This window comes from Mirounga angustirostris, unplaced genomic scaffold, assembly GCF_029215605.1.
Source record: "Mirounga angustirostris isolate CCGP_5_RB_7025 unplaced genomic scaffold, mMirAng1.0.hap1 SCAF_4, whole genome shotgun sequence".
NCBI classification, from domain to species: domain Eukaryota; kingdom Metazoa; phylum Chordata; class Mammalia; order Carnivora; family Phocidae; genus Mirounga; species Mirounga angustirostris.
The window spans coordinates 169,346,535-169,372,275 of NW_026991712.1; the positions used below are offsets into that span (position 1 = coordinate 169,346,535).

The window sequence follows — 25,741 nt, forward strand, 5'->3', positions numbered from 1 at the left end:
TAATGTTTTCAAGGTTCATCTATGTATAAGATCTTCATTTCTTTTTATGGCTGAATAATATCCCATTGTATGTATATACCATGTTTTGTTTACCCATTCATTTGTTGATGGACATTAGTGGTTTTTTCACCTTTGAGTTATTGTGAATAATGCTGCTATGAACATTGCTATCCAGGTATTTCTTTGAGTCTCTCTTTTCAGTTATTTGGGGTATAAACTGAGGAGTAGAATTGCTAGATTATATGGTAATTCTATGTTCAACTTTTTGAGGAAACAACAAAATGTTTTCCATAGTGGCTACATCATTTTACATTTCCACCAGCAATGCATGAGGGTTCTCATTTCTCCAACGTCCTCACCAACACTTATTATCCCCCCCCCTTTTTTTAAATAATAGCCATCCTAATGGATGTGAAATGGTTTTGATTTCCATTTCCTTAATGACTAGTAATGTTGAACATCTATTCATGTATTTATTGGCCATCTGTATATTTTCTTTGGAGAAGTAGCTGTTCAAATCCTATGCCCGGTTTTTAATTGGGTTTTTGGTATTTTGTTGTTGAGTTTTAGGAATTCCTTATATATTCTAGATACTAATCACTTATCAGATATATGATGTGCAAATATTTTCTCCCATTCTGTGAGTTCTTTTTACTCTCTTGATAGTATTCTTTGATGCACAAAAGTTTTACATTTTGTTGAAGCCCTGGTTTTCTTTTATTGCTTGTGCTTTTAGTGTTAAAAATACAAGGTTATAAAGGTATTTACCAGTGTTTTCTTCTAAGAATTTTATTGTTGTAACTCATAAATTTAGGTCTGACTCATATTGAATTAATTTTTTCTCATTGAGTTAATTTTTTTTAAGAGACTTTCATTTTTTTAAGATTTTACTTATTTCTTTGACAGAGAGAGACACAGCGAAAGAGGGAACACAAGCAGGGGAGTGGGAGAGGGAGAAGCAGGCTTCCCACGGAGCAGGGAGCCCAATGCGGGGCTCGATCCCAGGACGCTGGGATCATGACCTGAGCCGAAGGCAGATGCTTAACGACTGAGCCACCCATCCCGAGTTAATTTTTGTATATGGTGTAAAGTAAGGGTCTAATTTCATTCTTTTGCACATGGACATCCAATTTTCCCAGCACCTTTTGTTGGAAATATTTTCCTTTCCCCATTGAATGGTCTTAGCATCCTTGTCCAAAATTGACCATATTTGGGGGCATCTGGGTGGCAGTTGGTTAAGTACCTGCCTTTGGCTTAGGTCATGATCCCAGGGTCCTGGGATTGGGGCCCTGAATCACATCGGGAGCCCTGAATCACATCAGGCTCCCTGCTCCGCATCAGGCCCCCTGCTCAGCAGGGAGTCTGCTTCTCCCTCTCCCTCTACCCCTCCCCCCCATTTATGCTCTGTCTCTTGCTCTGCTCTCTCTCTCTCAAATAAATAGTCTTTTTTTTTTTTAATTGACCATATATGTAAGGGTTTATTTCTGAGTCATCTTGTCAATTTCATTGGTTTGTGTGTCTTTCCTTTTGGAGGTACCACATTGTATTGATTATTACTGTAGCCTTGTAATAAGCTTTGAAATCAGGAAATGTGAGTCTTCCAACTTCATTCTTTTTCAAGATTATTTTGGCCATTCAGGCCATGGAATATGAGATCCCATATGAATTATAGGATGAGTTTTTCTATTTCTTTAAAAAGCACTGTTGGGATTTTGATAGGGATTGCATTGAATTTTAAGTCACCTGGGTAGTATTGTCACTTTAACATTGTTAAATCTTTCATCCATGAACTTGGGATGTCTTTCCATTTATTTAGATCCATCTAATTTCCTTCAGCAGTGTTTTTTAGTTTTCAGTATACAGGTGTTTCACCTCCTCAGTTAAATTTACTTTTTTTTTTTTTTTTTGAGAGAGAATGAGGGAGAGGCAGAGGGAGAGAGAGAATCTTTTTTTTTTTTTTTTAAAGATTTTATTTATTTATTTGACAGAGAGAGTGAGAGAGCACAAGCAGGGGGAACAGTAGAGGGAGAGGGAGAAGCAGGCTCCCCGCCAAGCAGGGAGCCCGATGCGGGGCTCAATCCCAGGACCCTGAGATCATGACCTGAGCTGAAGGCAGATGCTTAACGACTGAGCCACCCAGGCGCCCGAGAGAGAGATTCTTAAGCAGGCTCCATGCCCAGCACAGAGCCCGATGTGGGTCTTGAGCTCACGACCCTGAGATCATGACCTTAGCCAAAATCAAGAGTCAGATGCTTAACCTACTACTGAGCCACCCAGGCACCCCTCAGTTAAATTTATGCTTAAGTATTTTATTATTTTTTAAGATTTTATTTATTTATTTGTCAGAGAGAGAGAGAGAGGGAACACAAGCAGGGGGGGCAGCAGGCAGAGGGAGAAGCAGGCTCCCCACTGAGCAAGGAGCCAGATGCGGGACTCGATCCCAGGACCCTGAGATCATGACCTGAGCCAAAGGCAGACACTTAACCAACTGAGCCACCCAGGTGTCCCAAGTTATTTTATTATTTTTGATGCTGTTATAAATGGAATTGTTTTTTAAATTTCTTTGAGGATTAGTCATTGCAAGTATATAGAAATACAGCTCATTGCTGAATTTATTTATTAGCTCTAACATATTTTTTGTGGATTCTTTAGAGTTTTCTATATATAAGATCGTATCATTTGTGAACAGAGATAATTTTAGTTTTTCCTTTCCAATTTGGGTACCTTTTTTCCCCCAATTCTTGCCAAATTACTCTGGCTAGAATTTCTAGTACTTATGTTGAATAGAAGTGGTAAAAACAGGCATACTTGTCCTATTCCTGATCTCCAGGATAAAGTGCTTCTGTTACACATGTAAGCTTTCAGTCTTGCACCATTGAGTAAGATATTAATTCTGGGTTTTTCATATACAGTCTTTATCATGTGAGGAAATTCACTTCTACTCCTAGTTTATTGAGTATTTTTATCATGAAAGTGTGTTGAATTTTGTCAGATGCTTCTCCTGCATCAATTAAAATAACCATTGGGGTTTTTTTCCCTCTGTTTTCTTAAGGTAGCATATTACATTGATTAATTTTTGTATGTTGATCCATCCTTGCATTCTAAACAAATCCCGCAGCGTCATGATGTACAATGCTTTTAATATGCTGCTTGAATTTTGTTTGCTAGTATTTTTGTGGAGGATTTTTTGCATTGATGTTCTTAAGAGATATTGGTCTGCAGTTTTTTTGTAGTGTCTATCTGACTTCAGTATCAGGGTAATGCTGGCTTCATAGAATGATTTAGGAAGTGTTCCTTCATCTTCAACTTTTTGGAAGAGTTAAGGAAGGATTGGTGTTAATTCTTCTTTAAATGTTTGGTAGAATTTAACAGTGAAACCATCTGGTCCTGGGCTTTTTCTTTCTTGGTATCTTTTTGATTACTGATTTCAACCTCTATTAAAGGTCTATTCAGATTTTCCATTTCTTCTTGAGTCAGTTTTGGCATTTTGTGTATTTCTAGGAATTTGTCCATGTCCATCTAGGTTATTTGTTAGTATACAGCTGTTCAGAGTATTCTCTTACCATTCTTTTTATTTCTGTAAAATTGATAATAACACCCCCACTTTCATTTCTGATTTTACTAATTTGAGTCTTCTTTTTTTTCTTAGTTAATCTAACTAAAGGTTGTCAATTTTGTAGATCTTTTCAAAGAACCAACTTTTGGTTTCATTGATTTTTCTCTATTATTTTTCTACTCTCTGATTTATTTATCTCCATTATTACCTTTAGTCTTTCCTTCCTTCTGCTGGCTCTTTCCAGTTCCTTAAATTGTACAGTTATGTTATTGATTGAGATCTTACTTCTTTTTTAAGGCATGCATTTTACAGCTATAAATTCCCCTCTTTGTACTGCCTTCACTGCAGCCTATAAATTTTGGTATGTTGTGTTTTGTTTTCATTCATCTCAAGGTATTCCCTAATTTTACTTGGGATTTTTTCTTTGATCTACTGGTTGTTTAAAATTGTGTTGTTTAATTTTCATGTATTTGTGAATTTTTAAGTTTTCTTTCTGTTATGTATTTCTTGTTCCATCCCATTATATTTAGAAACGATGCTTACTCATTTTTTTTTGTTTTCCTTCCTCAGCGGGTATTTCTGTGGGACTTGGATGAAACCATCATCATCTTTCACTCTCTTCTTACTGGATCCTATGCTCAGAAATATGGAAAGGTAATTTGAGTCTTTCTTCCTTTCTTGTAACTGTCCTCCTCCTGACTCACTTTCTCTGCTACCTCCATCTTACCCTGTTGGCCTTTCACTTTCCTAACCAACTGAGCCACCCAGGCGCCCGGCCTTTCACTTTCCATGTAAAACTTCTCCTGATGGCTTGTACAGCAGACTACATGTCAGGCAGTATTGATAAAGCTGGAGACAGACCTAGGACCAGTGCTGTAAGCTGAAGTTGTTCAAGAGTTCTATTTTATAAAGACTAAATATGGGAATGAATTTCAAAACAGAGTGGAGTCTCAGGATTATATATTCCAAAGACTGATGTGTTAACCTTAAGTCACTTTTAACAGCCCAAACTGAGCATTTTATTTAGCTGAGAATATACCAGATATGTAAATTTAAAATATATATAAAGTCTAAAATATTTTTCTTACATAGATTACATACCTCCTTACACTAAATATACCAAGCAGAATTTAACTTATTTAGTCATCAATATAAACACCAGGGTTTTTGGGGGTTTTTGTTTGTTTGTTTAAGATTGATCTATTTAGGGGCGCCTGGGTGGCTCAGTTGGTTAAGCGACTGCCTTCGGCTCAGGTCATGATCCTGGAGTCCCGGGATCGAGTCCCACATCGGGCTCCCTGCTCGGCGGGGAGTCTGCTTCTCCCTCAGACCCTCCCCCCTCTCCTGCTCTCTCTCTCTCAAATAAATAAATAAATAAAATCTTTAAAAAAAAAAAAAGATTGATCTATTTATTTGAGAGAGAGAGTGAGAGAGCACACATGCATGGGGGAGGGGCAAGGGGAGAGGGAGAGAAAATCCCAAGCAGACTCCACACCAAGAGTTGAACGTTTAAACCAACTGCACCATCCAGGTGCCCCTAAACATCAGCTTTAATAGAGGGATAAGCTATATATTTCTATACCAAATTATCTCCAGGCTTCTGTTTTTCAGTTTCTGTGAATAAATTTTATAAAAATATCTACCTCCTTTGCTTTCTTACTATTCCCATTTATTTCTTATTGTATTAATGTTTCTGTTAAAAGTACTTTCCACGGGCTTTTAGTATCTAGGCTGGTAAGCTGACATAAGCTCATACACTGAATAAGCTGATTATAAAAGTGTATAAAATAAGAGTGTACATCCTCCAAGTGAAGACCTGATGGTTCACTTTAAAGATAGATGCATTGGTTTTCCTACAAATATTTTGACTCTTCAGCCTTCTTCACTTATTTCCTGGCTGTTGAGATTGTCAGATAACTGACTTCCGGTGTCATGCTGTGTGTGCGTGTGTGTGCGTGCGTGCACGCATGGCGGGGAGGCTGAAGGGAGCTAATGGGTATTACAATAGTAATATTTTAGCAATAGTTAGCATTTCTCACAAAACAGGGAATTTCCGCCCAAATTGTTTTTTTTTTTTAAGTGTGTTTAGTTTTCTAAAAACTAAGTCCTGAAATTTTTAACTTTGCACAATCCCAGATTCTTCTAACTGAATGAAATTGCGTAAGTAACAGTTAGAAGCACTTTTGCAGGCCTGTGTTGTTTTGGCCTTGACCCAGAATAACTCCAAAATATTTATAAGATTGGAACCTGTGCAACTGTTAGTACCAAATTAAACAGATTTTTCTCTTATTGTCTTCTAGGATCCAACAGTAGTGATTGGCTCAGGTTTAACAATGGAAGAGATGATTTTTGAAGTGGCTGATACACATCTATTTTTCAATGACTTAGAGGTAAGCATTTTAAATTGTTTCTGTGCTTCAGTGAAACATTTTGTTTGTTCAATACCTATTTATCTAGCCTATGCTTATTGTATTTAGAGGAAATGTGGTGAAAAGGGGTGGTTGTGGAGAGGCCAGCTGGCCACTGAGACTTATGTAGTCCTGTAAGAACAGTACCTTAGCTCACCGGTCTTGGTACTGGCCCTCAATTTTATTGGTTCAAAATTTGATTTTTGTTAGCCTATTTGGAAGTGATCTAGCTCTAGGGGAAATGCCAGCCCTTCAGACAAAACAGTGAAGTGTAAACCAGCATTCCTATTTATTCATCTGTCTTAAATAACGTATAATAAGGTGGGTTTGACTCTTTGTACTCTTAATTCTGTTTTGACTATTTTTCGATTTTACCTTCTTAAAATATAATCTCTTGATTTGTCAGATCTATAAATGGCTGCTCTAACTCATTGTAATTTATACATGCTTATTATCCATGTATAGGTTAACCTTGATGTCCAGAATCATTGTATAGTTAGATGCAAGGAAAACCAGGAACACTGAGAGCTTCTTGGTGAATTTTTTGGCTTTGACATTTGAGTTCACCTTTGAGGTGACCCTGGTGTAGTGGCAAGAGCACAAGACTGGGAAGTCAGAAGACCAGAGTGTGAGTTCCAGGTTAGGAAAGTTACCTCCCCATTTTGGGTCTCAGTTAAGCAGTTATCCTACACAAGAAACTAGTAACAGTTCTGTCTGGGGAAGGGGATATGTTGCTGGGACACAGAGGTGGGAAGGAGCAGACTTGTCACTTCATGCCCTTTTGAGTTTCAAACTGTGTACTACTTATAGAACCTAGTTTTTAAAAACAGTGAAAATTATAAGTCAAAAAATAAAATAGTGGGGCACCGGGCTGGCTCAGTCAGAAGAGCATGCGACTCTTGATCTCAGGGTTGTGAGTTCCAGCCCCACATGGGGTGTAAAGATAACTTAAAATAAATAAAATTAATTAAAAATAAGATCGCATTTTATAAACACAAAGTAATCCTATTTCTTTTTAAATATAGTCTAGTTCTTCTCAATGGACAGTTCTCCAACAAATTGAATTACCAGGTCTCTAAACTCCAGTACCTTTGTCTAACCTCCACAATGCTTTACTCTTCCTCAGCTTCACATGTTGATACATTAGGACATCATAGTTTTTACTCAGCAAACATTTATTGAAAACCTACTTTGTGCCAATAATTATTGCCAAATTGTATTTGTAATGATTTTCTAGACATAGACCTCACTCAGGACTGAAAGTTCTGTGAAGAATTTGACCTGAATATGTTCCTGCCCCCAGGTCAGTGGTTCTCAACTTTAGGGGGCATAAGAATCACCTGGGGAGCTTGTTAAAAATGAAGATTCTAGGATTTCACACCCAGAAATTCTGATTCAAGTAGGTCTGGGGTGGACCCAAGAATACACATTTTTAAAAAACTTCTCCAGGGGATTCTGATGTAGGTGGACATCACAACATTGCCTTAGGTGGTGTCAGAGAAGTGAATCTCTCAGATTTAGGTAGTGGGTGGCATTTAGTTCGTAGTAGCATGGGCTTGGTGGAAAGAACCTTGGATTCAAATTGGAAGGCCCAGGCACTTTCTAGTTTCTTTCTATCACTCACTAGTTGTGTGACCGTGGGTCATTCATTTCACCTCACTTTTAGAACATGAGGAGATTAACTTAGGTGACCACTTCTAATTCCTAAGTTTGGATTTACAGATTTCTGTTTCAGTCATTCTCCATTTTGATACCATACTCTACCAGCATCTGTTTCATCTGCAAAAATGTATTGGGTACATGCTACGTAAGAGCACATGCTACGTAAGGACTATACTGGAGGGGTACAAGGGAGCTGTAGGACATAGGTTGTGCCACAGGAGGGCTGCAGTTTATACCAGAACTTCACAGTCTAGTGTAGGACGTAGACATCCCTGACAGTGTAAGGGAGTTTGTGTTTATACCCATGAGCTGTTGTGTTATACCCATGACTGCTGAGAGAAGAGTATACCTGAGGGTCGGGCTGGGTAAGGAAGATTTCATGAGACCGTGGGACATGAATTAGGCCTTAAAAGAAGTTGGACAGCAGGGGGGTGAGAGTGATCCTCCACACATAAGAGACTGTAAGGATTTTCATCATCTGCCATTATTTTTGGTCTTTTTACAATATGTCATGGTGGTGGTAGCACTTCTACTCCCTGGACTGAAATAGTGTGTGGTTTTGTTTTTTAACAGGAGTGTGACCAGGTGCACGTGGAAGATGTGGCTTCTGATGACAATGGCCAGGACTTGAGGTGATAGACACAGTGATGTCTTAAACATCAGTATATCTGTTAGGAATGAGACACTGTCTAGGTTCAGAGGAAAACAAAGACAAGTAAAAGATCTCACAGTCTGTTAGTGGAGACCGAGACAAACAGAGGTAATGATGGACTGCAGTGTGCAGAGGTGACAGTAGAGAATGTGACAGAGCACAGAAAAGAAAGTAACTGTGGTGGCTGTGGCTGCCAGCATTGAAGCGGCCTTCTCAGTGCAGTAGAATTTTGAGTATGGCCTTCAAGAGTGGGTGGCAATGACCGGATGAGGAAAAAGCATTTCAAAGTAAAGGATATACTGGTTTCTCTTTGACAGATTTTCAGTCAGGAGCGTGCTTCCAGACTGGTTAGTTTTAGATACAAATAAGCATCAGGAATTTTACCGGGGAAACTAATTGTGGGGGTCTGTTGGTGTCAGGAATGACCCTGTCGGAGACAACCTTAAACCTTGTATCAGTGTACGCTGCACTAAGGGGATCTCGGTGGCAAATGTTTGCTCCATCTCCTCATTTCTCTCTTGGCTACTGTCTTCTTGCACAGTAGTCTTAGCAAATAATCCAAAAATTTATCTAGCTTCTATTTAAAGACTTTCAGAAAAAAAGACTGTCACATTTTTTTCATGTTAATTTGTTTTCGTGTTTGTCCCTTTCATAGTTTCTTCCCTGTGTCTACCCTAAAATTGTTTCATCCATGAATTCTCAAACATAGAGCAGAACTGGGCATATCACTCAGGAAGGACCTAACCCTGTAGTACTGAGAAAGACTACGAGGCCCCACGTGAGGAGCAGCATCCGGTCGTGCATGTTCCTTGCACAGCCATGGAGCATACCATTCTAACGAGATCTTACCGGACCTTCTAGGAAAGTGCCTGGTCCGAAGCAGTTTATGATCCACCCTGAAGCCTAGTGTTTTTTTCCTCTTATACATGAGGCTAACCAGTAATTACCTAAATGTCTTGACAGGTTTATTTTCTTAAAAATAGAATCTCATACTTATTGAACTCAGTTTTGATTTTTGATTGAACCAAGTTGTCTCTAATTCTGTCAGTCACTTTTTTATATCTTTACTTAGGAAGTGTTCATCTCTCCCAGCCTGTTTAACTGTATTACTTATTTCTATGGCTGTGTAACAAATTGCCCCAAAACTTAGTAGCTTAAAGCAATAAACATTTATCATCTCATAATTTCTGTAGGACAGGAACTTGAAAGTGACTTAGCGAGGTAGTTTTGAATCAGGGTCTCTGAGATTAAAATCAAGATATTGGCTGGAGCTTAAATCATCTGAAGGCTTGATGGCAGCTGGGGGACCTGCCTGCAGCCTCTCACATGTGGCTGATCAGTTCCTCACTATATATGCCTCTCCATGGGGCAGTTCGAGTGTTCTCATGTGACAGCTGACTTCTTTCAGAGCAAATGCTCCGAGAGAGCAAGAGAAGCCTGTCTCTGTGGTCTGACACTATCACTTCTTCCACATCCTGCTTACATTTAAATGCAATCCGTAGGGGCGCCTGGGTGGCTCAGTCATTAAGCGTCTGCCTTCGGCTCAGGTCATGATCCCAGGGTCCTGGGATCGAGCCCCTCATCGGGCTCCCTGCTCAGCGGGAAGCCTGCTTCTCCCTGTCCCACTCTCCCTGCTTGTGTTCCTGCTCTCGCTTTGTCTCTCTCTGTCAAATAAATAAATAAAATCTTTAAATAAATGCAATCGATACCCACAGGGAGAAGAATTAGAAGAGAGGAGTATTAAAGAATTTGTGGACATTTTGTGACCCATGGACTATGACCCATGAACTTAATAAACCAGCTAACATATCTCTGAAGAACATCTCCATTATACCTTGCAATTATTAATATTTGGGGTTATTTCCTTCCATTATTTCTTCACATGTTTCTCCACTTTGCATAGTTGCCATCGTGTGTGTGTATGTGTGTGTGTGTGTGTGTGTGTACATGAAAATGTTATATTCTGGGTTGTTGTTGTTGTTGTTGTTGTTTTTTTCATTATAAGATACTCTCTCATTAATGAAAAGATGCTCTATTCCCAAGACAACCTCTAGGGGATGCTAGTGCTTGAATGTGCTCTACCTCTCTTTCCTTTCTCTCCTTCCTTTCTTTGATGGCAGTAATAGGAGTGAGGTAGACAACTAATGGAAGATAGATTCTGACACACAGAGATTAAAGGAGAAGGTTCTCAAAGCCTTTAGACTTGATGTCAGATGCCAGGAATAGGACAGAGAGTCCCAGATGGGATTCAGCACAAAAGCCCATACAGTATAGATACTAATTTTCATCATCCTCTCTCTCTGCAGCAACTACAGTTTCTCAACAGATGGTTTCAGTGGGTCAGGAGGCGGTGGCAGCCATGGTTCCTCTGTGGGTGTCCAGGGAGGTGTGGACTGGATGAGAAAGCTGGCTTTCCGCTACCGAAAAGTGAGAGAAATCTATGATAAGCATAAAAGCAATGTGGGTGGTAAGTGTGGCATACAGCCAGTCTGATATTCTGTTTCCCTCTTATTTCCTGTGTTCTTTTCCAGGGATTCCTTAGAACTCCCTGGCAACTGCTTAGGAATTGGGGCCGCAATAACATTTTAACTTTGTATAAAAAAACTGAGGTTTGATTGAAACTCTTTGAGGAGGAAGCTCTGCATTTCTCATGGACTTCTCTTAGCGTAACTTTGCAGAGTTCTCTTGTTCTTTTTAGACAAATACCTTTTTAAAGAAATGTGTTCCAGGGGCGCCTGGGTGGCTCAGTTGGTTAAGCGACTGCCTTCGGCTCAGGTCATGATCCTGGAGTCCCTGGATCGAGTCCCGCATCGGGCTCCCTGCTCGGCAGGGAGCCTGCTTCTCCCTCTGACCCTCCCCTCTCTCGTGTGCTGTCTGTCTCTCTCATTCTCTCTGTCTCAAATAAATAAATAAAATCTTTTAAAAAAAAAAAAAAAAGAAAGAAATGTGTTCCAAAGATTATGTTTGATGACATATGTTTTATTCTGGAGTCACAACTATTGTCAATACTAGTTAATAGGTTGCCATGTTTTTTGACTGATTTATGGTAACTATCAGAACAAGTGAGGTAGAACTAGTGACTAGATTTATAATGGGTGGAAAACTTGGTCCAGAATTAAAGGTTGGCAGTAGCCATGTGTTGGACCTTGGAAATTCTGCCCAGAAATATCTGAAATATCAGATGTCACTATGCCTAAAATTCTGTTATTTAAAATTAATAAATTAAGCATAGATTGTTCAAATTAGAAGAGACATTAGAAATCTAATCTGAATCCCTCATTTTGCATTTGAGAAAGCTCATTTATCATGAGGGTGCTGAGGACAGCTTACCCATGGTCACAGCTGGAATCCAATCCCCTAACTCTTAATCCAGTGTACTTTACATTCATGCAGGACACTTTTTTTTAAAGTATGAAAGATGTTTTTATTTTTATTTATTTATTTTTAAAGTAAGCCCTGTGCCCAGTATGGGGCTTGAACTCACGAGCCCGAGATCAAGAGTCGCATGCTTACTGACTGAGACAGCCAAGTGCCCTGATGCAGTTCCTGTTTTAGTGATGTATCCTTATGAGAAAAAATTTTTAAGCTGTGAAGCATCACCCTCAAAGATCTAATACAAAATGTTGCATGAAGTTTCAGGGATTCGAGAGACTGTCTAGAGATATATTATCCCAGATCAAGAAACAATTCCTGCTGCACCATGCTGCCTTACATTGTGGTGCAGAAAGTAAAAATAGGGCTTTAAGATAATTTGGTTCATTTCTGTTAGAGCCCCCAGTACCAGATAAAAAGCACAGGCATCTGGGCTTTGGGAATTTAATTTGCTTTTTTTAGATTCCCCTTTTTATGGCCTATTTTTTTCTCATGATTCAGAGCCAGTACTTTATTTTGGCAACTCCCATCTTTTTGCTTTTACTGTCTCCACACATTAGCCTTTCTTTTGTTAGTTTTCATATACAACCTAAGTATCTGATCCTTTTTCTGTTCATTGAGTGCCAGGACCTGGTTTCCTGAAGGAAGTGATATAACCCTCTGTGAGAATCCCCTGAGCCTACTCTGGGGAATATATTAAAAGTAAGGTCCACCTGTATTTTGTAAAATAGGAATTAACAGAAGTGCCACATCGTATTATTAATTAAGTATGTGACATGTGTACTTATGTGTATGCCACACATGACATATAGGTGCTGGTTTTGTTGTTGTTTTACCAGAGACCTTGAGAGTCATGTAATTCTAGGCTTGCATTGTGAAACCTTCAATCTGAAAACAAATTATATAACAATCTCCTCACAGAAATGCCTTCTGTTTTTGTGAAATATTTGTAATAGAAGATAGGATTTCTCTTTTACCTTCACTACAGAAAATACAGGGCCAGATTTATTATTTGAATATTATAATTCAAATGTCTGATAACATGTTCCCATCCAATGAATTCTGTTTTGTTCCATGCTTGTCTGATCTTGAGCAGTGTTTCAGTCTCCTCTTAGCTGGAGTTGTTTCAGCAGCAAGTACAGTACAAATAAATGATGTTCATGAAGTTGGTCATTCAACCTGGAATCTCAGGTCAATGTGTTACGAACGGGTGAGAGCACGGTCACCATGGGAGCAGGGTGTGGCAGAGCAAAGGCTTTGGAAGCCAAAAGCCACTAACTTGCTGTGTGATCTTAGGCAGCCCCCTTTCCTCCCTGGGCTTCGGTTTCTTTAGAGAGATTCGAAATGCTGCAGACTCTTCCAGCTGTAACCCTCATTTCTCCCCCTTTGATTCTTGATGTCACATCTACAGCAGTGCTGCTCAAAGTGTGGTCCACCAGTCTGCCAGTTATGTTACTGGCTGGTGATAAAAGAGTAAGCTTTGGCAGAATCTAATCACAGTGTTTCTTTCAGCTGATTTTGTGCTGGTGGTTGTGGCCCCCCTAGCAAAACATTCTGATGAAGAAAGTCAAAAAGGCGTTTTAATTAAGTAGACTACTCCAGGGTTTTACCAAGAGAAACCTGTTAGCTCATTAGAATATTTCAGTGACTCACACTATTTCTAAATTGAATTTAGAAGTTGCTTCCTTAGTGTCAGCAAGGATATGTTGTCAGCTGATAAATGTGTCTGCTTTTATTCCCAAAGGCCTGCTCAGTCCCCAGAGAAAGGAAGCACTGCAGAGACTAAGAGCAGAAATTGAAGTTTTAACAGATTCCTGGTTAGGAACTGCATTAAAGTCCTTACTTCTCATCCAGTCCAGGTATGGGAATGGTACTTTTAGGTCTCATCCTCTCCTATATGCACTCAAACCTACCCCAGTCCAGGATAGGCCACTCTGTAACACCGGTTTGGGATAGGGGTGAGAGGAGTTGAAAGGATGCAAGCAAACATTTAGGTTTGGTGGGAGGCGAGGTCATTCTATGCTGACAGCACGTGTTCAAATTTTCAGAGAATATTTATATGTGAAAGCCTTTTTCTTTCCCCTTACTTTTCACTCACAGAATTAAAGCTCAGTAACCCATAATATCCAGCCCAGGAATGGGCCTGGTCACATCAAAGAAACCCTGTAGGAGACACATCACATACCCTAAGTACAGGAAGCTCTAAAGAAATGTGTCAAAGCCCACTCAGGAAGGCAGGATTCAGAAGAAAAGGAAAAATTAAGCAGTTTAAGGAGATTTCAGCTTTTGAAGCTTAGAATGGGAAATAAATACAGTCAAATACAGTCTACACCAGTACCCTATTCCTTCCTCCCTCAAAGTAGGAATTCCAGATCTACAACCTAGTAGAGCAAACAGTAAAACTGACACCAAGGGGTAGATATCCGTAAAGGTAAAGGACATGTGAAATTAAGGTGTATTCTGGAATCTGTGTTGCTATTGTGTGAGAGGCAGAGAGGACTTAAATCATATCTTACTTAAGAGCTGAGCTGCATTCAGATGAAATAGCACTGTGACTGAAAGTCTTCAATGCTGGTTTTCTAGAGTACTATCAGTGACATGGGTTGGTGGTTTATTTGCTAACAAGTGCAGTGAGCTAGAATGGTCATAAGGGAAATGGGGCAAGAATCAAGTTGCTGCTCTGTGCCCACTGTGTGTGTGTGTGTGTGTGTGTGTGTGTATATATATATATATATATATATAATCTGTGTCCTTTAATATGGGAAATAAATCTGAGGTAATTAGAGCAACAACTGAACATGGCACTGAGCAAAAATCAGGCCCTTTGAGGTTAGTTTTTAATAATTAGATTCTAAAGAGAAGACCCATTTGAATTCTTGCTCTCAGGTTGGTTTCGTTTCACCTTTTCCTTTTCTTTTTATTTTTTCTCCTTTCTAGAAAGAATTGTGTGAATGTTCTGATCACTACAACTCAGCTGGTTCCAGCTCTGGCCAAGGTTCTCCTATACGGGCTAGGAGAAATATTTCCTATTGAAAACATCTATAGTGCTACCAAAATTGGTATGGTTTCTATTCTCTTTCTTGTCACTTGCCTTACATAATACTTCATAATTATGATGTGCTTAATTATTTACCAGTCCCTTAATTAGACACTTTATGTATATCTCTAATCCTCACAGCAGTCTTTTCCAGGTATTAGTGATGGGCCAGTTCAGGCTTAACAGTTCTGTAGCTTCCTCAAGGCTTCACAGCTAGTAAGTTACATAACCGGATTCAAATCCAGGTTTGTCGGACTTAAAGTTTATCATGCTCTTTCCTTTTATAATAATTGAAAGAACGTAATATATAGCTTGGAAATCTACTTTTGCCTCATTCCAGATTTATTTTTCTTTTCTACAGAGAGAGTGGTGCAATATAGTCTAATAGAAAAAGCACTAAATTAAAAATCAAAGACTAAGCTATATACTTAAAACTGGTGAAATCCCTCACACCCATTCAGATGGCTGCTGTCAAAAGAAGAAAAAATAGGGGCGCCTGGGTGGCTCAGTCAGAAGCCTGCTTCTCCCTCTCCCTCTGCCCCTGCTTGTGTTCCCTCTCTCGCTGTCTCTCTCTGTCAAATAAATAAATAAAATCTTTAAAAAAAAATAGTTGGGGTACCTGGCTGACTCAGTCAGTGGAGCGTGCAACTCTCCACGTTGATGGGACGTAAGTTCAAGCCCCACGTTGGGCGTAGAGTTTCTTAAAAATAAAAAAAGAAAATGAATAACAAGTGTTGACAAGATGTGGATAAATTGGAGCCCTTCTGCACTGTTGGTGGGAACATAAAATGGTAGGACTACTATGGGAAACAGTATGGTGGTTCCTCAAAAAATTTAAAAAAGAACTATTATATGATCAGTAAACCCACTTCTGGGTATATATCCAAAAGGATTGAAAGCAGGATCTCAAAAAAATATTTGCACACCCATGTTCATAATAGCGTTATTCACGATAGCCAAGAGGTGGAAGCAACTCAGATGTCCATCAAATGAATGGATAAACAAGATACGGTATATACATACATACAGTGGGATATCACTGTGCCATAAAAGGGAAGAAAATCTTGTCATATACTACCACATGTATCAGCCTTGAAGATGTTATGCTAATGAAGTAAGCCAGTCACAAAAAGGCAAATACTGTGTGTTTCTTAGTCAAACTCATAGAAACAGAAAGTAGAATGGTGATTAACAAAGGCTTGGAGGAAAGGGAAATAGGGAATTGTTGTTTAATGGGTATAGAATTTCAGCTTTGCACCATGAAAAGTTCTAGAACAACAATGTGAGTATACTTAACACTGCTGAAATGTACATTTAAAAATGGTTAAGATGGCAGATTTTATGGTTTTTAGTATAATTTTTTGAAAAGGAAAAAAATCACAGTAATAAGGACTAGAATTCAGGGCACCCGGGTGGCTTAGTCAGTTAAGCATCTGCCTTCAGCTCAGGCCCTGATCCCAGGGTGCTGGGATTGAGCCCCACATGGAGCCCCGCATTAGGGCCTGCTTCTCCCTCTCACTCTGCCGCTCCCCCTGCTTGTGCTCTCTCGCCCTCTCTCTCTCATGAATAAATAAAACCTTTAAAAAGGAAAAAAAGGACTAGAATTCAAGTCCTGTCTCCCCCACTTAGTAGTTCTCACTTTAGGCAAATTATCTCTTAAGCCTCCATTTTCTCATATAAAATGAGAAACTTCCAGAAAGACTGTGAAACTCAAATGGGACTATGTAAATGAAGGTACTGTTTAACCCCTATATTCAGTACCAAGTATGGGAAACAGTAGGTACTCAATAAATATTTGCTGAAATAATTAATTAATTAATTGGCACCAGATTTATACAAAACCAACTTGTTCCACTAAGATGGCAGCAGTGTGTCACTCTGCTTCTTGTGTGCTGAACATGGTCAGAAAAAGAGGAATATGACAACCCTCTCCTCACCTCTCCAGACTCTTACAGTTCCTACTTCACTGTTAACCAAGCAAAGGAGAGGGTCCTAGAGTTTGAAGATGGACTGAGGTTATTCATTATTTTTTTAATAATCTACTACATGCCTGTTGATCAGCTTTCTCCATAAAAAGTAGGTCTAATTATATATACACACACACACACACATACATACATACATATATACACACACAAACATACACACACCCCAGGACGTGTGGAGGTCATAAGCCCACCAGGTCCTGTTGACATTTATTTTTTTTCATTCATTCACCAAATACTTATTGGTCACCTTTATGTGCAAGGCATTTTTCTAGGTACTGGGTATACAGCAGTGATCAAAAGAATCCTTGCCTCTAGTAGGAAGAAACAGTCAGTAAACAAGTAAGTTAAGGAAAACCAACCACATATGTCAAATGGTGGTAAGTGCTATAGCTAAAAATCAATTAGGAAAAGAAGGCCATGTTTCAAATAGGGTAGTTAGGGAAGACCTCAAGGCAAAGCTACCTTTTTTTTTTCTTTTCTCCCTCTCTTTCTTTCATTCTCTCTCTTTCTCTTTCTTTCGTTAACCTTTTAAGCAAGACCTAACAGGTGGAGGAGTTAGCCATTAGCATTTACCTGGAGAAAGAGCATGCCAAGGAGAGGGAACAGCCAGTGCAAGAGGTTGGAGGCATGTGCAGGGAAGAGCAGGGGAGGAAGAATGTTGGGAAGTAAAGTCACAAGAGATCAAAGGAGAGGGTGGGGAGATCTTGCAGGGCCTTGTAGATTATTTTAAAGACTTTAGCTTTTATTCCAATGAAATGCTATCTTAAGGTTTTGAGCAGAAGACACACTGTCAAGACAAGAACTGACTTACCCATTAAATGCATCAGGTTGGGGGCGCCTGGGTGGCTCAGTCGTTAAGCGTCTGCCTTTGGCTCAGGTCATGGGATCGAGCCCCACATCGGGCTCCCTGCTTGGCGGGAAGCTTGCTTCTGCCTCTCCCATTCCCCCTGCTCATGTTCCCTCTCTCTGTCAAGTCAATAAAATCTTTAAAAAAAAAATAAATACATCAGGCTGGCTGCTGTGTAGGATCTTGAGGAGGCTAGCTGGGAGTCAAATTAGGAGGTTATTGTAACAATCCAGCATGAGATCCTGGGTGGCTTGAACCAAGGTAGTAGCAGTGGAGATGGGGAAGTAGTCATATATGATGATAGATATGTCTATGGTACATATAGGATATATTATGAAGGCATTATTTTGACAGGCTTTGCTAATAATTTGGATATGGGGTGTGAAAGAAAAAGAAGTTAAGGAAGTGTCCCAGGATTTTGGCCTAAGCAGCTGAAAGGATGAAGATGCCATTTACTGAGATGGAGAAGGCTGTGGTAAGAAAGATTAAGGGTCTAGTTTTAGATGCTAGGTTTGAAATAATTATTAGACATCCAAGCGGAGATGTCAGGTAGGCAGTTGGATATCTGAGTCTGGAAGTCAAGGGAGAGGTACTGGCTGGAGATAAATAATTGGGAGTTCTTTGTGTACGTGTGGTTATTAAAAATGACTGCATAAGTCATTGGAATGAATGCAGACAGAAGAATAGAGGTCTATGAACTAAGCCCTGAGTCCCTCTAATATTTAAATGTTTGGATCTTAAGGTGGAACCAGCAGAAGTTTCAGAAGGAGAGGTATGTGAGGTAGGAAGAAAACTGGGAGAATGGTGTCTTAGAAGAAGACAAAGGGAGAGTGTTCGACTCAGATGTTGCTGTTGGGTCAAATAAGGTTGCTACATGGAGGCCATTAACTTGATGTGCAGTTTGAACAGAGTGATGGGGGTGATATCTAATTGGAATGGGTTTAAGAGAGAATGGGAAGAAAAGAGCTGGAGTAGGCAACCATATGACAACACTTTAGATCAATTGTAAAGAAGAACAAAGAAATGAGGTAGTAACTGGAGGGTTATATGGGCTCAAGAGAATTTTTGAACCTAAGAGAAATTCTATCAAGTTTATATGCAGGTGGTGATGATTCACTAGATGAGGAAGAACAATAGTGGTGCCTCCTGTGTGTCTGACATTGACAAGGCACTAGGAATAGAGCAGTGACAAAATCCTCTGTTCTCATGGAAATTGCCGTCACTCACCGGTATGAGGGTAACTGGTTTATCCATATGAGGAGAAAAGCAGAATTGTATTCCTTCTTTTTGCTATTTGCAGAAATAAGTTCCAGGTGGATAAAATAAAACTTAACATGATAAGCAAAACTTTAATTTTTAGAAGAAAATACAGAAGAGTATCTGTATGGCCTTAAGGTGGAAGAGAATCTTACTTAAAAGGCCCAAAATACAGTTTTGAAAAAAACAAAAAAATGATCATTTTAATTGGATGAAGCTTTATATCGAGTGAAAATATAAAGTGACAAAACCAGACTGGGAGAAGATATTTGCAGTTCTTTTGCTTGTTAATTCATATACAAACTCTGTAAAGAACTGTAAATTATTAAGCAGCAAACAACATATTAGAAAAGTAGGCAGAAACCTTGGAACAGTCAATTTTCAGAAGAGGAAAATCAGGTCACCAGTAAGCATGTGGAAAGTTCCTTAACCTCAGCAATTAAGGATATGCAGATTAAAATGTGTTGCATTTCCTATTTATCAGAATGACAGAAATTTAAGTCTAACAGTGCCAGAGTTTGTCAAGGAAATGGGAACACTTATTCTGCAAATGGAAATAGCCCTTTTTTTAAGATTTTATTTTTAAGTAATCTCTACACCCAACGTGGGGCTCAAACCCACAACCCCAAGAGTTGCATGCTCAGGGCGCCTGGGTGGCTCAGTCGTTGGGCATCTGCCTTCAGCTCAGGTTATGATCCCAGGGTCCTGGGATCGAGCCCCGCGTCAGGCTCCCTGCTCCGCGGGAAGCCTGCTTCTCCCCTCCCACTCCCCCTGTTTGTGTTCTCACTGTGTCTCTCTCTATGTCAAATAAATAAATAATCTTTAAAAAAAAAAAAAAGGTTGCATGCTCTACCAGCTGACCCAGCCATGCACCCCTGGATATAGCCCTTTTTGGAGAATAGTTTGTCGATGTCTAGTAGTTTGAGATGTGCATAACCCTATGATCAAGCAACTCCACTTTTAGATAAATACACTTTAGTGCAGGGGTCTGCAGACTATAACTGATGTGCCAGATTCTGCCCACTGCCTGTTTTTATAAAATTTTAATTGAAACATAGCCATGTCAGATCATTTCCATAGCTACTTTCACACTGTAGTAGCAGAGTCCAGTAGTTGCAACAGAGATCATATAACCCGCAAAGCCTGGAATATTTACTACCTGACTTTACACAGAAAGTTGGCCCACCCCTGCCCTTGAGTAATTCTCATGTGCACAAGGAGAGATGTGTGAGGATTTTTTTGATGCCTCATTGTTCATAATAGAATGTAATTGGAAACAGCCTCTCTGTAAACCTGTCCATGAAAAGAAAATTGATAGATATATCCGAACAATGGAATGCTATATGGCAGTTAAAAGTGAATGAACTAAAACTACATATATCCATAAGGATTAATATGAAAAACAGTGTTCAACACAAAAAACACAGTGCAGATAGATATGTACAGTGTGTATCATTTATCTAAAGGTCAAAAATGTTCACAACCATATACCATATATTATTTATGGATATATATATACTCAGACAGGAAGGGTCAACAGGTAGGGGTACACAGGAAATCAAATAAATCTGTGGTATCTCATTCTTACTTTTTTATCTAAAGCAACTATAAAATACTACGATTTGACAAAAGTGGGTTGGCGGCAGGTATACAGGAATTTATTTTTATTCTCCTTTTTCTGTATTTTGAATTACTTTCATTTACAAGGGGTTGGAGGAACCCACCCCCCTTCATGTTTTGCTCTCGCTGCCGCTGCTTCACTGTGCATTTCATAACTGAGAGCATGCACTAAGCCTTTCACACCTGAAAGGTAGATTTTCTGTAGTGCATGTTATAGTGAGCCCTGACACCCAAAGGCTCATCAAACTAACGGGAATGATTTTATTCCCTTCAACAGTACGTGTGTTTATTTGGTAATTTTTCTCAATCTCATTTCATCCAGAGCTAATTTGCAAAGCTATAGGTTCTTGGCACCTTGGTAACTACAGTGGGAGACTTGAGGCTTTCCTTGATAGAACTGTGAAATGGGAGCAAGGAGAAGAAATATTTGATTTCAGAGTTACGGTTCTTGGTGGCCACTCTGTTATCTTGGACATTAAAAAGAATTCTCAAAATTGTTTCTGAAAATGTCAGAAGTGTTTTTGATAGGGGAAGCCCAGAAACCGAATATTCTCCAAACGCTTTTATTAGTTGGTCTTGCAGTTACAGATTCAGTTGTTTGACGTTTGGTAAGCTGAGTGATCATTGGCCATATCCTCCTGAATGAAAAGCTCATCTTCAGGATTGTTTTGAGAGTGTAAAATGGAGGAAATATATTTACCAACAATATGGGAGTCATTTTTTTATGTAGCTACTTCTTCACTGTGGGCTGTTAATAATTCTCCCTGTCTCTTAATCCTCTTAGAGGAGACATTCCTAAATGTATTTCATCATAGATCATTACATGCCATGACAATGAAAAGCTTTTTATGTCCTTGTCCTCTAAATATGAGACATTCCTGGGACACCTGGGTGGCTCAGTCAGTTAGGTGTCTGCCTTCAGCTCGGGTCATGATCTCGGGGTCCTAGGATCATGCCCTGCATCAGGCTCCCTGCTCATCTCCCTCTCCCTCTGCCGCTCCCCTTGCTTGTGCTCTCTCACTCTCTCTCTCTGTCAAATGAATGAATAAAATATTTTTTTAAAATAAATAAATATGAGGCATTCCCTTTATGAAGTCTGAGGAAAAAGGTTTAAAACCTGACTGACTTAAGGTTCTTTTCTATAGACAGATCATAAAGTAGATTGGGCCTGGCAGAGGTTTGGCTTAGGTTATAAGGATGTAATATTTGCCATGGAATTAGACAAACAACTCTTCAACACTTTGAAAATAGTAAGAATTTATTAGTTGAACTATTTAATATATGAATTGGGGCTCAAGACATGGACTACAGTCATCTACTGAATCATTTATGAGATTAATATGCATTTATTCTGCAAACATTGACTGCATTGCCTGATTTGAATGTTGGGCATGATGATGCTATTGTAAAATGTTAGCACTGAAAGGGATCTGTGCTAAGTGCACCTGAGCCAAGCTTTTTATTACAAGCAGGAGACTGAAGCCCAAAGTGAACTAGGTGTTTGGTCCAGGTGACTAGCTCATCTGGGCTGAGGTGCCAGCTGGGCTACGGATTTCAGAGACTTGCAGTTGCTCAGACGTGTCAAGTGGGACTTCTGAGTATGGGTAGATAGGTTCTTGTCAATTATGGTGTAGTTGTCTCATTCATGTATTTATATATTGATACAATAATTTTCCAGCAGATGGCAGTCAAGTGCCTTGAGGAAGAGGCACGTTTTTCTTATTCACACAGGAACCCTGGTGCTAAGTCACTGGATCTGGCAAGAAGAAAGGATGAGAAGGTTAATGGAGCAGGATGAAGAAGGAAGCAGAGTTAGGACCTTGTTTAACTGAGGAAGGTGGTAGAAACAGGGAAATAAAGTATAAGATGGTGAAGAAAGAGCAAGGGAAATAATTTCCCTTTTATCTATGCAAATAAAATGTCTTTCCCACAGCAGTTATCATCTGTGCATGTTTCTGGTGTGTTCCAGATGCGATTTGAATTTTGATACACTGCCATGTTTCTCAACTGCCTGCAGTGGATTGAAATCACCCTTTCCCAAGGTCAACTTCAGAGATACACTATCTCAGTTGCAGTTACAGCGTATAATAGACATTCTGGATGTGACAGGTTTACTGCCATAGTCATTGGTACTCTGGGGCTCTTCCCCCCACTGAAAGACCTAAGACCCAAGGCTAGGACTGTTTCTGGAAAATGAAGAATTGGAGGAAAATGGCTGTTTGCCTGTTTCTTGTTACTAACACGAAATCAGGACCTTATGCTTCCACTTTTTTTCCCTACACTAAAACAGTTACCCTCTGAAATCATCCTTTCATCATGGCAAGATAGCGTGACCCTAGATTGGAACCTGCACTTGATCTTAGCCAAAGGCTGAGAAGTGATTAGATTGGAGCCTGGAGCCCAGAGTGTAGCTACTAGCTTGTTTTTGATCTGGGACAAGTAACTAATTCTTTCAATCCCATTTTCATCTTTACAATAGGGAATGGTACCCATCTCACTGGATTATTCTGAGAGTTCATTAAAGGAATATCTCTGTAAGCTATAAAGTACAGGAGATATGGAAGAGGGAGGTGGTATCCCAGTTCTCACACTGCCTAGGCCCCTTTGCTTCCTATTTATAAAAATTCCCCACACTAAGGGGCGCCTGGGTGACTCCATCAGTTAAGCGTCCCAACTCTTTTTTTTTTTTTTAAGATTTTATTTATTTATTTGACAGAGACACAGCAAGAGACAGAACACAAGCAGGGGGAGTGGGAGAGGGAGAAGCAGGCCTCTTGTAGAACAAGGAGCCCGATGCAGGGCTCGATCCCAGGACCCTGGGATCATGACCTGAACCAAAGGCAGCCGCTTAACCAACTGAGCCACCCAGGCGCCCCATAAGTGTCCAACTCTTGATCTCAGCTCAGGTCTTGATCTCAGGGTTGTGAGTTCAAGCCCTCCCTGGGTGTGGAGCCTACTTAAAAAACAAAACAAAAAATTCCCCACACTTATTAAAATAAGAACCTAAAGAGGACTCACATTTTTGGGGCAGCGGACCTGCTGGATCTCTAGCTGCCACCCCCACTCCCCACCAAACTACATGGGCTGTCACCTGTTTTTTCTAAGCCTAGGCAGGTGAACCAGCAGCAGCCCTTTTCTTTGGTGTTGAAAAAAGATGGGGAGAATGTCCTAATGGGAAATTTCTTTTTCTCATCAGGTAAGGAGAGCTGCTTTGAGAGAATTGTGTCTAGGTTTGGAAAGAAAGTCACATATGTAGTGATTGGAGATGGACGAGATGAAGAAATTGCAGCCAAACAGGTAACCATGGTAAAGAGAATAGTCCATGTGGGAATGCAGCAAACAATTAGAAAAATGGTAAAAGTCAGAAATCTTAGCAATCTTGTGCATTTATAGTGTTTTCTCTGTCCTGTTTTCCTTTAAAGAAAGATGTTCATTTTTCCCCCAAATAGAGTTTTCCCTATAAGTTGTTAGATCCTTCCTTTCCCCCTCCTCCCTGCTACTCAGAAATCTTAAAATCTTTGAGCCCTGCTGTAGGGACCCCCATCATTAAACCTGATACAGGCCCCATCTGCCATCTTCATCTTAGAGGGCAGTGCCTTCCCAAGAGCATGAGACTTCACTACAAAAAGGCAAATCAGTCTGATTTTTCCAGGCTTTAAATTCTCAAAAAGCCAGTACAATCAAGTGAAAGTTGTTTAGATGAAGTCCTTCCTGCTTTCAAGCCCAGAAAAGATTGTTCTGCTGTTAACCTCCTCACTGTGCAGGTCCCAACTCCAGGCCACCTCATCTCACTACAGGAAACAATAGATGAAAGAGTCTTGACTGTGGAATCTAAAATTAAATTGGGTCAGCTCTCCTCCATTGATTAGCTGTGTGACTTTGGACCGTTTACTTCGCCTCTTTGAGTTTCCTCATCTGCGTTTATTAAATGGATCTACAGAAGTTCTTTTCCTCTGCCCTAGTTTCCTTCCAGCAACTCTATTTCTTACGTTTGGAGGTGGAGGGTTGCCAGCTAGGACCAGCTGTCCTGATTTCTTCAGTTAATGTGAATATTCAACTACTAATAAACTGTAAGATTGGTAATCGGGTGGCATTATTACCTCATTATGTTTTCATGTACTATTTTATGTAGCAATTCAAGGACCTTTATTTTTTTTCATGTGTTATCTTTGAGGCTTTGATTCTGAAGTGCTTGTTGCCCTCTGGGCGGGGGTGGGGGGGAAGAAGACACTAGTGGATGGAGGCAACAGTGCTCCTTGGTTTGAAGAAGGGAGTTGGGAGATAGAGAACAATTAAGTCATTAGCGGAGTTGGGGCCACTAAACTGATGCCTGTAATCATCTACCACAGAATATACCCATTGGAAGATGCCTTAGAGCTCTATCCAGTTCAGCCTTTACCCTGTGAGGGACCTTTTCTGCAGCCCCTTTCCCAGAAGACTTCCTAGTCCTTGCTTGAATAAACCCAAGGATGGGGAGACTGCTTCCTGTGTGTTGTGTTCTACTGTGGTGTCATCCAGGCTGTTAGGATGGTCCTCCTTCCACTGAACTCAAACTTGTATCTCTAACTTTCATATCCTGGTCCGAGTCCTGAGTATTATATAACAAGTCTGTTTCCTGTTCTGTATATTAAAAGCCTTTTAAATATTATGGGTGAGCAGCATGCTTGAGAAACACTGAGCTTATTGCCAAGAGAACTGTTGTAAGACTTCAGTATTTCGGGTAACTTGCAAGGAGTGTGAACAAAACGATCAGTAAAGCTAATCCCCTTTGGCTTCATAGAACATGGTTTCCAACACTTGGATTTTTCAAATCCCTTCTTTAAAATGTGGCTTCTACAACAGCACACAGTATTCTGGACATGATTTTGACAACATGGTAAATGGGATTATTATTTTTTAGATCTGTGTATTCTGCATCTTAGTGGTGAACAAGATTTAGGCTTTGTAGAAACTTACAGAAACTTTGTCTGAAACATATAGAAAACTGACCATCTGTAAGAAAATGTAATATATTAATAGTAATTTCTTATGTGGGTCATTTTATTTGATCCTGAAGACCCTGTATAATGGCTAGAACAAGTATATATCATAAAAGCACAGTTACCACAAAAGACCTGATGAAAATCTCTCACATTTGTAAAGTGTCCTATAGGGTACAAAGTCTTTATACCTATGACTTACTTGGTCCTTAATAACAGCCCTATAAGGTGGGCAGGAGTAGAGTGTGTTACCAAGTATCTTGGGGAGAGGAAGAGGTATATAGGTAAGGGTCAGCTCCCAAAAGAGGAGCTTAACCCAAAAGAGGTTGCGTTAAACAGCTATCAACTCTCCCCCTCTCTTCC

The 25,741-nt window shown here is 39.8% G+C and overlaps 1 protein-coding gene across 10 annotated transcripts in view; it reads left to right on the forward strand.

The window, feature by feature from the left end:
• Window positions 1–25,741, forward strand: part of EYA3 (EYA transcriptional coactivator and phosphatase 3) — a 108,823-nt gene that overhangs the window by 79,351 nt on the left and 3,731 nt on the right. For all 10 annotated transcript variants that reach the window (XM_045898314.3, XM_045898317.3, XM_064589680.1 and 7 more), the window contains 7 exons: window positions 4,127–4,210; window positions 5,857–5,946; window positions 8,200–8,258; window positions 10,585–10,745; window positions 13,395–13,509; window positions 14,588–14,709; window positions 23,596–23,696. In XM_045898314.3, the coding sequence (XP_045754270.1) occupies window positions 4,127–4,210; window positions 5,857–5,946; window positions 8,200–8,258; window positions 10,585–10,745; window positions 13,395–13,509; window positions 14,588–14,709; window positions 23,596–23,696 (732 nt within the window). The remainder of the gene's footprint in view (window positions 1–4,126; window positions 4,211–5,856; window positions 5,947–8,199; window positions 8,259–10,584; window positions 10,746–13,394; window positions 13,510–14,587; window positions 14,710–23,595; window positions 23,697–25,741) is intronic.